This window comes from Pristiophorus japonicus, chromosome 10, assembly GCF_044704955.1.
Source record: "Pristiophorus japonicus isolate sPriJap1 chromosome 10, sPriJap1.hap1, whole genome shotgun sequence".
NCBI classification, from domain to species: Eukaryota; Metazoa; Chordata; class Chondrichthyes; family Pristiophoridae; genus Pristiophorus; species Pristiophorus japonicus.
The window spans coordinates 189,726,671-189,739,350 of NC_091986.1; the positions used below are offsets into that span (position 1 = coordinate 189,726,671).

Consider the following 12,680-nt stretch of genomic DNA (forward strand, 5'->3'; position numbering starts at 1 on the left):
AATCTATTTTCCTCGGTCTTGTCTTTCCTCTCATTGTCTATTCTATTCAGCCTATTTGGGAGGCCTTATATTTTTTTCCCTACATTTATTTGATGGGCCTATGTTCTTTGGTGGGCCTGAGGCTGCAGCCCCATCCGCCCCTGGTCCTCATCAACCCTCTCTGTTACCTCATCAAAAAACTCGATCAAGTTGATTAAACACATTTTGCCTTGAACAAATTTGTGCTGGCTTTCCTTAATTAATCTACAGTTGTCCAAGTGACTGTTAATTTTGTCCCTGATTATTATTTCTAAAAGCTTTCCCACTACTGATGTTAAACTGACCGGCCTATAGTTGCTGGGTTTATCTTTACACCCTTTTTTGAACAAGGGTGTAACATTTGCAATTCTCCAGCTCTCTGACACCACCTCCGTTTCGAAAGAGGATTGGAAGATTATGGCCAGTACCTTCGTGATTTCTTCCTTCACTTCCCTCAGCCTCCCTTGGATGCATCCCATCCGGTCCTGGTGACTTATTTTCTTTAAGTACAGCCAGCCTTTCTAGTACCCTGTCTTTATCAATTCTTATCCCATCCGTTATCTCCTCTAACTCCTCCTTTACTGTGGCTATGGCAGCATCTTCTTCCTTGGTGAAGACAGATGCAAAGTACTCATTTAGTACCTCAGCCATACCTTCTGCCTCTATGCGTAGGTCTCCTTTTTGGTCCCACCCCTGCTCTTACTACCCGTTTACTATTTATATAGCTATAGAAGACTTTTGTTTGATCTTTTATGTTAGCTGCCATGCTATTCTCTACCCTCTCTTTGCCTCTCATTTTCTTTTTCACCTCCTCTGAACTTTCTACATTTAGCCTGATTCTCAGATGTATTTGGAGATACTCTCGACCTGACATCTATCATAAACACTCTTTTTCTGCTTCATTTTACGCTCTATCTCTTTCGTCATCGAGGGAGCTCTGACTTTAGTTGCCCTACCTTTCCCCCAAGTGGGAATGTACCTCGACTGTACACAAACTATTTCCTCTTTAAAAGCAGCCCATTGTTCCACTACAGTTTTGCCTGCCAATCTTTGATTCCAATTTATCTGGGTCAGATCCATTCTCATCCCATTGAAAATTGTCTTCCTCCAATTAAGTATTTTTACTCTATCTTATCCCAAAAGTCTTCAAAATGATGTAGTTCTGCATGATTGGTTATTACTCAAGCTTCATCGGGCAGGTGTCATGTGTTACTGCTTTTTCCTGCTTCTATACCAATTTGCTGTTTTTGGCGCAGGATAATTTCCTTCTGCTCGAGGTACTCATCTGCTGAACAAGAACACCAGGTAAACTTGAATTGCAGAGGCAGGCATGCTCTGGGTGTCAGGTTATACTCCAGGTGTGTAGTGCAGTTTTCCAAGCAATGATCCTGTTATGTCTTTCACAGAATTAGTGACATCTGCTGCTGCATAAACTTTACTCAGTGTACTGTGCCACTTCCATCTACAGTGCCCCTTTGGACCACATCATTTGCTTCAGCGGATCCAAACACAGTGAAGAGAACTTATTCATAAGGCCACTGTCAACGCTATTAAATATACAAGAAGGGGCTAGATTAACACGTCCGCTTTCCCTTTCCCCGGTTGTGGTAAAGCATCTCTCTTCTAACCAACCAAGATCAGGAACTCAGAAACAAAAGCAAAAAACTGCAGATACTAGAAATCTGAACCCAAGATCAGAAACCCAATGTGCAAAGAACTGTAGATGTAAACCTATATTCCACTACTCGTTACAGCCTTTGTGACTTTGACAGAGGAAAACTATCCCCCCTCGTCCATCTTGACTTGCCTGCAGCCTTTGACATGGTTGACCACTCTATCCTTCTCCAACGCCTCTCTACTGTCTTCCAGCTGGGTGGGACTGTATTTGCCTAGTTCCATTCTTACCTATCTAACCGTAGCCAGAGAATCACCTGCAATAGCCTCTCTTCCTACCCCGCATCGTTACCTCTGTCCCCCAAGGATCTATCCTTCATCCCCTCCTATTTCTCATCTCCATGTTGCCCCTTGGCGACATCATCCGAAAACACAGCATCAGTTTCTACATGTACGCTGATGACACCCAGCTCTACCTCAATACCACTTCTCTCGACCCCTCCACAGTCTCTATATTGTCAGACTGCTTGTCCGACATCCAGTTCTAGATGAGCAGAAATTTTTTCCAATTGAATATTGGGAAGGCCGAAGCCATTGTTTTCGGTCCTCGCCACAAACTCCATTCCCTAGCCACTGACTCCATCCCTCTTCCCAACTTCTGTCTGAGGCTGAACCAGGTTGTTCACAACCTTGGTGTCACATTTGTCCCTGAAATTAGCTTTTGACCACATATCCGCAGCATAACTAAGATCATTTATTTCCACCTCCGTAACATCGACTGTCTCCGCCCTTGCCTCAGCTCATCCGCTGCTGAAACCCTCATCCATGTGTTTATTACCTCTAGACAACGCACTCCTGGCTGGCCTCCAACATTTTACCCTACGTAAACTATAGGTGATCCAAAACTTGGCTGCCTGTGTCCTAACTCGCACCAAGTCCCGCTCGCCCATCATCCCTGTGCTTGCTGACCTAGATTGGCTTCCGGTTAAGCAACGCCTCGATTTCAAAATTCTTATCCTTATTTTCAAATCCCTCCCTGGCCTTGCCCCTCCCTATCTCTGTAATCTTGACCAGTCTCACAACCCCCCTCACCAAGACGTATGCACTCCTCTAATTCTGCCCTCTTGAGCATCCCTTATGAAAATCACTCAAACCATTGGTGGTTGTGCCTTCTGTTTAGGCCCCAAGCTCTGCAACTCCCTGCCTAAACCTCTCTTTCCTCCTTCAAGACACTCCTTAAAACATACCTCTTTGACCAAGCATTTGCTCACCTGCGCTAATTTCTACTTATGCAGCTCGGTGCCAAATTGTTTTATCTCATAATACTCCTGTGAAGTGCCTTGGGACGTTTCACTACATCAAAAGCGCTATATAAATACAAGTTGTTGTTGTTACAATGCCCAGAATATACAAACTACATTGCCAGTATGAATTAATTTACTGTGCTAGTGAGAAAATTGAGTACTCTTGTTGAACAAAGGGTGATCAATTGCGCTCCCCAACATGAAATCTAACAAGACATTTAAAAAAAAATTATGACAAGATGATTTCATCTCGCGATAAATTGTATGAAGTTACCCAGTTATAGGTATAAAGATATCTACTGTAGACAGCAATGTGAAAATGCATCAGCTGTGGTAATTGCAACACAAAGCGTACTTGTTATTTTACTGACATAACAGGTTACAAAGAAAACCAACTGGAACAGCGAAATGTTCCAACTGGTTACACTGGATCAGAATGTTCACCAGGATTATGTGGACTCCCAAATTGTGCCAAAAACAGAACAAAACGTATTACCTTGAAAAATAATTTATTACCGTACTGCAACATTTTTGAAAAACCAGACATAATTGTGACTGATACAAAGTATTAAAATTTAGTAGCTTACTATACAAGATTTAAATATTTTAATACAAAAATACATTCAAACAATGACAACAGCATTACCAAGTTGTTTTTGTGGGCACGGCCTATGGGAGCAAACAGTCAGGAGCTTCATTCACCTCAGTAAGTGGTCTAACATAAATGTAGAAAATATTGTACAGCTATTCCAAAAATTGACAACCCAGCTGGGGTAGAAGTTTGAAGAAAATTACTCCCATTTAAAATCTGATTCATTTCTTCCTGTACCCTGGTTTTTGCTGCAAATCAACAGCAGTTCTGAAACCACAGCTAATATAATGATATTGTGAACTGGGACATTGTTCGTCTCTGACCAGTTTACCCTGGAACTGGCACTTGTAATCTGCAAGACAGTTTCTTTTCTACATTCCGCACTGGACTAACACAATGACATCACTTATTTCAATATAATGTTATCATTGCCCGTGATAAGACTTTTCTATGCTGAGAGTTCAGACAGACATGATCAGTCGATCTAGAAGGCAAGTCCAGCGCTCAGGCATGGTTGGGGGATGGGCAGTGGGCCCAGGTAGCTGTTCTTGCAGCACGGGTTTTAGGGGTAAGGGATATACTTTAGGGGTAGGTAATGCACCTACTATTAGGGTCGGGGGGTTGGGGGGGTGGGGGAAAGAGAAGAGTGAAGGATGGCAGCAGATGGCCAGGGGAAAATTTGTTCAGGGAGAGCTCCCTAGGGAGCTGCCATACCATCCGCCATCTTGGAAGTGGAAGAAGAGCATCCGGAAGGACGCTGAGCACCTCGAGACTCGCCACCGAGAGCAGGCAGAAATCAAGTGCAGACAGTGGAAGGAGCGTGCGGCAAACCAGACCCCTCACCCACCCTTTCCTTCAACCACTGTCTGTCCCACCTGTGACAGAGACTGTAATTCCCGTATTGGAATGTACAGTCACCGGAGAACTCACTTTGAGTGGAAGCAAATCTTCCTCAATTTCGAGGGACTGCCTATGATGATGACGACATGATCAGTATAAGTGGTCCAATTATTGAGGCACTTTTGTCAATTGAAGAGTGGGACCGCTCCCAGTTCAAATACCAGAAGCCTGTATAGACGACGTCACGGACACGTAAAAAGAAAGACCTCATTGTCTTGGGTTGCTAGGGGAGACAATGTTGACTCAGTAATTTGGCCCACTTATACTGATCCTGCGAACCAGAACACTCAGTATGGAAGAATCTTACAGGTGTGTTATCCAAACACTGCATTGAAAACGTGTTATTTCAGTGCTTTATAGAGTACAGAATGTTGAAAGGATGCCATCTTACAGATATATGCTGTGTTTACACTGCCATAATATCTTCTGTTTTGGACTATTGGGCACATCACTTGGGATGAAGAGGGTACATTATTTCAATTGGTAATGTGGAGGTTAAGTTTTCACTTCCACCTCAGGTAGAATATCTCTGCATTCGCATCCATGAGAAAAGAGGAATGATTGGAGCAAATGTGATAAGTAATAGCACGTGATTACTGCAGGTACAAATGAGCTATGAATTTTCATTCCAGGATCAAAAGATGATCTGCAAAAAAGTATCAGCAGTAATCAATTTTATTGCATTCATTGTTCAGATCCAAGTAATATGCAGCTTAACAGTCCACATGCAACATTAACTGCTGGGGGTAATTTACGTGGACACTTACCGATTTTAGTTGTGAATTATGTTGCATATTTTAAAATATTAACTGTAAAATAATTTTTTCAGCTTTTTTCTGCAAAGTGTCCTGCAAAAATCTTGGCAATTCTTTCGGTTTCCTCTTTAGATAGCTCCGCAGATGCTAGTCTTGGTTTTTGACGATTGCAACGTCGAGGAACAGTTCCAGTCAGACTTGCAACTTCACTCTGGAGAGAAATTTAGGGGACATTTTTAAAAGGCGAGTTCAAAACCAACAAGGGTAGTTTTCTTTTTTTAGCAATTCTCATAATAAATAATGATTGCATTTACATTTAGATCAAAGGCTACTGCAGCAACAGAGTGACCTAGCCTTTCCAATTCCACGTTCACCAGCTAGAAATTATCCATCCATTAAAGAAAATTGAAGGCTGCAGATTATAGAAAAGCCAGGCCAGTATTTTTAGTAGATACATTAGAATATTGCGCCATCCCTGATCTGGAGGTTAGTGACTATTGCAGGCTATGCTATCAGAAGTGCTCCAGTTGATAAGGGGGAACTATGCAGTGGGTTCCCTTAAAGTCCTTCTACTTCATATCAAAGTTGTGTGCCTTGTGCTGCTAGTGACCAACTGGAAAAGTTCTTCTGCCAGTTCTACTCTACTCAGTCTTCAGTGCATTGGAAGGTTAGAATTATTTCTGCAGCAGCAATATTGGCTGGCTATCCTCCCTGGTTTGGCCGTCAGTCAAAGTAGTTTCTGGGACATGGCTATTGCCATGTGCCAATAGTCCCAAAGAGCAACAGATAAGTGTTGGTGGCAGTGCAAAGACCAATGCTCTGAATTCTGTCAAGGGAGTAACTGCCTTCAGGGTCAGGATGCTATTTTACACAAACACTCAGAACTGACGAGGAAATGCCTCTAGCAATATTCCTTCTACAAATAGAAACATAGAAAATAGGTGCAGGAGTAGGCCATTCGGCCCTTCAAGTCTGCACCACCATTCAATAAGATCATGGCTGATCCTTCACCTCAGTACCGCTTTCCTGCTTTCTCTCCATATCCCTTTAGCCGTAAGGGCCATATCTAACTCACTCTTGAATACATCCAATGAACTGCCATCAACAACTCTCTGCGGCAGGGAATTCCACAGGTTAACAACTCTCTGAGTGAAGAAGTTTCTCCTCATCTCAGTCCTAAATGGCCTACCCCTTATCCTAAGACTGTGTCTCCTGGTTCTGGACTTCCCCAACATCGTGAACATTCTTCCCGCATCTAACCTGTCCCGTCCCGTCAGAATCTTATACGTTTCTATGAGATCCCCTCTCATCCTTCTAAACTCCAGTGTATAAAGGCCCAGTTGATCCAGTCTCTCCTCATATGTCAGTCCTGCCATCCTGGAATCAGTCTGGTGAACCTTCGCTGTACTCCCTCAATAGCAAGAACGTCCTCCTCAGATTAGCAGACCAAAACTGAACACAATATTCCAGGTGAGGCCTCACCAAGGCCCTGTACAACTGCAGTATGACCTCCCTGCTCCTATACTCAAATCCCCTGGCTATGAAGGCCAACATGACATTTGCCTTCTTCACCGCCTGCTGTACCTGCATGCCAACTTTCAATGACTGGACCATGACACCTAGGTCACGTTGCATCTCCCCTTTTCCTAATCTGCCGCCATTCAGATAATATTCTGCCTTCGTGTTTTGGCCACCAAAGTGGATAACCTCACATTTTTCCACATTATACTGCATCTGCCATGCATTTGCCCATTCACCTAAACTGTCCAAGTCACCCTGCAGCCTCTTAGCATCCTCCTCGCAGCTCACACCGCCACCCAGTTTCGTGTTATCTGCAAACTTGGAGATATTACACTCAATTCCTTCATCTAAATCATTGACGTATATTGTAAAGAGCTGGGGTCCCAGCACTGAGCCCTGCGGCACTCCACTAGTCACTGCCTCCCATTCCGAAAAGAACCCGTTTATCCCGACTCTCTGCTTCCTGTCTGCCAACCAGTTCTCTATCCACGCCAGTACATTACCCCCAATACCATGTGCTTTGATTTTGCACACCAATCTCTTATGTGGGACCTTGTCAAAGACCTTTTGAAAGTCCAAATACACCACATCCACTGGTTCTCCCTTGTCCACTCTACTAGTTACATCCTCAAAAAAATTCCAAAAGATTTGTCAAGCATGATTTCCCTTTCATAAATCCATCCTGTCACTGCTTTCCAAATGCGCTGCTATTTCATCCTTAATAATTGATTCCAACATTTTCCCCACTACTGGGTGGCTTCCAACCTTTCCTATTCTGCTTTAATTCAGCTACAACCTATTTAAGAACATAAGAATTAGGAACAGGAGTAGGCCATCTAGCCCCTCGAGCCTGCTCCGCCATTCAATAAGATCATGGCTGATCTGGTCGTGGACTCAGCTCCACTTACCCGCCCTCTCCCCGTAACCCTCAATTCCCTTATTGGTTAAAAATCTATCTATTTTTGACTTGAAAACATTCAATGAGCTAGCCTCAACTGCTTCCTTGGGCAGAGAATTCCACAGATTCACAACCCTCTGGGAGAAGAAATTCTTTCTCAACTCGGTTTTAAATTGGCTCCTCCGTATTTTGAGGCTATGCCCCCTAGTTCTAGTCTCCCCGACCAGTGGAAACAACCTCTCTGCCTCTATCTTGTCTATCCCTTTCATGATTTTAAATGTTTCTATAAGATCACCCCTCATCCTTCTGAACTCCAACGAGTAAAGACCCAGTCTACTCAATCTATCATCATAAGGTAACCCCCTCATTTCTGGAATCAGCCTAGTGAATCGTCTCTGTACCCCTTCCAAAGCTAGTATATCCTTCCTTAAGTAAGGTGACCAAAACTGCACGCAGTACTCCAGGTGCGGCCTTACCAATACCTTATACAGTTGCAGCAAGACCTCCATCCCTCTCGCAATGAAGGCCAACATTCCATTCGCCTTCCTGATTAACTGCTGCACCTGCAAACTAACCTTTTGGGATCATGTACGAGGACCCCCAGGTCCCTCTGCACCACAGCATGTTGTAATTTCTCCCTATTCAAATAATATTCCCTTTTACTGTTTTTTTCCCCAAGGTGGATGACCTCACACTTTCCGACATTGTATTCCATCTGCCAAACCTTAGCCCATTCGCTTAACCTATCCAAATCTCCTTGCAGCCTCTCTGAGTCTTCTACACAACCCGCTTTCCCACTAATCTTAGTGTCATCTGCAAATTTTGTTGCACTACACTCTGTCCCCTCTTCTAGGTCATCTATGCATATTGTGGTCCCTGCACTGATCCCTGTGGCACACCACTAACCACTGATTTCCAACTGGAAAAGGACCCATTTATCCCGACTCTCTGCTTTCTGTTCGCCAGCCAATTCTCTATCCATGCTAATACATTTCCTCTGACTCCGCGTACCTTTATCTTCTGCAGTAACCTTTTGTGTGGCACCTTATCGAATGCCTTTTGGAAATTTAAATACACCACATCCATCGGTACACCTCTATCCACCATGCTCGTTATATCCTCAAAGAATTCCAGTAAATTAAACAAACATGATTTCCCCTTCATGAATCCATGTTGCGTCTGCTTGATTGCTCTATTCCTATCTAGATGTCCCGCTATTTCTTCCTTAATGATAGCTTCAAGCATTTTCAATTCATATTTGAATTGCAAGAGGATGTAAATTGCAGAGAAAGACTTGTGGTGAGATGTGCAGATGGAGAAAGAACTCGGGGTTGGCAAACATGAAGGGAGGGGTAGAAAGAAGACTTCGTAGATTGGTTAAGGTGTACTTTTGGTGGCAGAGGAGAAATTGCAGGAACAACAATTCCAGAGGATGGGACCTAGGCAGCTCAAGGCACAGCCTAATGGTGGAGAAAAGTGAGGGGGAATGCACGAGAGGCCAAACCCAGAGGAGTTTGTGGGATTTTTAGGCTGAAGGAGCTTAGAGATAAGGGTAGGAGAAGCCACAGAGAGATTTAAACACAAGGATGAGAATTTTTCATTTGAGGCATTACAGAACTGGGAACCATTGTAGGTGAGTGGGGACAGAGGCGATGATCAAGTGCCGGCAGCAAAGATTTGGATGATCTGAAGTTTACTGAGGGTGGAGGATGGAAAGTATGGTGATTTGAGGACCAAAGATGAGGCAGTTGGGAGTTTGAGAGTGCAGCTGTAAAGCGATCTGGAGATTTTTATTCCAAGGGCAAATGCAGAAGTAAGTGGGTGGAAAGAGGGATACAAGGAAATGAACGAAGTTGGCCTTGTCTGAGAGCAAGGCCAGAGCAGTAAGGATATCATGGTAGATAGTTTGGTCAAAGGGGTAAACTGTGAATATGGGCAGGAGAGTTTATATAAAGGGAGTGGATTAATAAGGATGGTGAATTTGGAAGAGAATGGGCATGGTGAGCTGAAATACAAGTTGAAATCACAAAGGATGCAGAGTTGTTTGGGAGGGTTTAAAGGAGCCGAGAGGGTTGGAACAGGAGAACACATCAGAGGAATAGGAGCAAGAGGCTAAGGTGTTACTTGGTGATATGAACATTGCTGCATGGTGGAAAGTATAGAAACATAGAAAATAGGTGCAGGAGTCGGCCATTCAGCCCTTCGAGCCTGCACCACCATTCAATATCATGGCTGATCATTCACCTCAGTACCCCTTTCCTGTTTTCTCTCCATACCCCTTGATCACTTTAGCCGTAAGGGCCATATCTAACTCCCTCTTGAATACATCCAATGAACTGGCATCAACGACTCTCTGCGGTAGAGAATTCCACAGGTTAACAACTCTCTGAGTGAAGCAGTTTCTCCTCATCTCAGTCCTAAATGGCCTACCCCTTATCCTTACACTGTGTTCTCTGGTTCTGGACTTCCCCAACATCGGGAACATTCTTCCTGCATCTAACCTGTCATGTCCCGTCAGAATTTTATATGTTTCTTTGAGATCCCCTCTCATCCTTTTAAACTCCAGTGACTACAGGCCCAGTCGATCTAGTCTCTCCTCATATGTCAGTCCTGCCATCTCGGGAATCAGTCTGGTGAACCTTCGCTGCACTCCCTCAATAGCAAGAATGTCCTTCCTCAGATTAGGAGACCAAAACTGTACACAATATTCCAATCACCAAGGCCCTGTACAATTGTAGTAAGACCTCCCTGCTCCTATACTCAAATCCCCTAGCTATGAAGGCCAACATGCCATTTGCCTTCTTCACCACCTGCTGTACCTGCATGCCAACTTTCAATGACTAATGAACTATGACACCCAGGTCTCGTTGCACCTCCCCTTTTCCTAATCTGCCACCATTCAGATAATATTCTGCCTTCGTGTTTTTGCCACCAAAGTGGATAACCTCACATTTATCCACATTATACTGCATCTGCCATGTGTTTGCCCACTCACCTAACCTGTCCAAGTCACCCTCAGCCTCTTAACGTCCTCCTCACAGCTCACACCGACACCCAGCTTAGTGTCATCTGCAAACTTGGGAGATATTACACTCAATTCCTTCATCTAAATCATTAATGTTTATTGTAAATAGCTGGGGTCCCAGCACTGAGCCCTGCAGCACTCCACTAGTTACTGCCTGCCATTCTGAAAAGGACGCGTTTATCCCGACTCTCTGCTTCCTGTCTGCCAACCAGTTCTCTATCCACGTCAGTACATTACCCTCAATACCATGTGTTTTAATTTTGCACACCAATCTCTCATATGGGACCATATCAAAAGCCTTTTGAATGTCCAAATACACCACATCCACTGGTTCTCCCTTGTCCACTCTACTAGTTACATCCTCAAAAAATTCTAGAAGATTTGTCAAACATGATTTCCCATTCATAAATCCATGCTGACTTGGACTGATCCCGTCACTGCTTTCCAAATGTGCTGCTATTTCATCTTTAATAATTGATTCCAACATTTTCCCCACTACTGATGTCAGGCTAACCGGTCTATAATTACCCGTTTTCTCTCTCCCTCCTTTTTTATAAAGTGGTGTTACATTAGCTACCCTCCAGTCCATAGGAACTGATCCAGAGTCGATAGACCGTTGGAAAATGATCCCCAATCCAGCCACTATTTCTAGGGCCACTTCCTTAAGTACTCTGGGATGCTGACTATCAGGCCACGGGGATTTATCGGCCTTCAATCCCATCAATTTCCCTAACACAATTTCCCGTCTAATAAGGATTTCGTTCAGTTCCTCCTTCTCACTAGACCCTCGGTCCCCTACTATTTCTGGAAGGTTATTTTTGTGTCTTCCTTCGTGAAGACAGAACCAAAGTATTTGTTCAACTGGTCTGCCATTTCTTTGTTCCCCATTATAAATTCACTTGAATCTGACTGCAAGGGACCTACATTTGTCTTCACTAATCTTTTTCTCTTCACATATGTATAGAAGCTTTTGCAGTCAGTTTTTATGTTCCCAGCAAGCTTCCTCTCGTATTCTATTTCCCCCCACTTCTAATTAAACCCTTTGTCCTCCTCTGCTGAATTCTAAATTTCTCCCAGTCCTCAGGTTTGCTGCTTTTTCTGACCAATTTATATACCTCTTCCTTGGATTTAACTCTATCCTTAATTTCCCTTGTTAGCCACGGTTGAGCCACCTTCCCGTTTTATTTTTACTCCAGACAGGGATGTACAATTGTTGAAGTTCATCCACGTGATCTTTAAATGTTTGCCATTGCTTATCCGCCATCAACCTTTTAATTATCATTCGCCAGTCTATTCTAGCCAATTCACGTCTCATACCATCGAAGTTACCTTTCCTTAAGTTCAGGACCCTAGTCTCTGAATTAACTGTGTCACTCTCCATCTTAATAAAGAATTCTACCATATTATGGTCATTCTTCCCCAAGGAGCATCGCACAAGATTGTTAATTAGTCCTTTCTCATTACACATCACCCAGTCTAGGATGGCCAGCCCTCTAGTTGGCTCCTCGACATATTGGTCTAGGAAACCATCCCTAATATACTCCAGGAAATCCTCCTCTATTTTATTGCTACCAGTTAGGTTAGCTCAATCAATATGTAGATTAAAGTCACCGATGATAACTGCTGCACCTTTATTGCACGCATCCCTAATTTCTTGTTTGATGCTGTCTCCAACCTCACTGCTACTGTTTGGTGATTTGTACACAACTCCCACTAGCTTTTTCTGCCCTTTGGTATTCCGCAGCTCCACCCACACAGATTCCACATCGTCCACCAGGTGGGGAGACTTTAAATGTTGCCGTCTGCAATCCAAGTTTCAGTCAAAGCCAGGACACTAGTGCAATAAGGTAGTGGATGGCAAGGACCTTGTTCGCGAGTAAATCAAAATTTTGGCCGAAAATGTGGAGTGGGGCAGCACTCGTTGTTTTGCTGACTAGGGGCAGTATTGGGGGGGGTGAGTGGGACAGGAAGGTTAATGCCCAATGGGTGCCACGGGGAGATGATTGGCGACACAGGAGGATAAGCCACTAAATATTATTACTTATTAGGAGGC

At 43.7% G+C, this 12,680-nt stretch overlaps 1 protein-coding gene across 1 annotated transcript in view; it reads right to left on the reverse strand.

Annotated features, from left to right (window-relative positions):
- Window positions 1–3,428: 3,428 nt before the first annotated feature.
- c2cd3 (C2 domain containing 3 centriole elongation regulator) overlaps window positions 3,429–12,680 on the reverse strand; it is a 178,889-nt gene continuing 169,637 nt past the window's right edge. Inside the window, exon 33 of the mRNA XM_070892422.1 lies at window positions 3,429–5,394. Within this exon, the coding sequence (XP_070748523.1) occupies window positions 5,254–5,394 (141 nt within the window). The 3' untranslated portion in view covers window positions 3,429–5,253. The remainder of the gene's footprint in view (window positions 5,395–12,680) is intronic.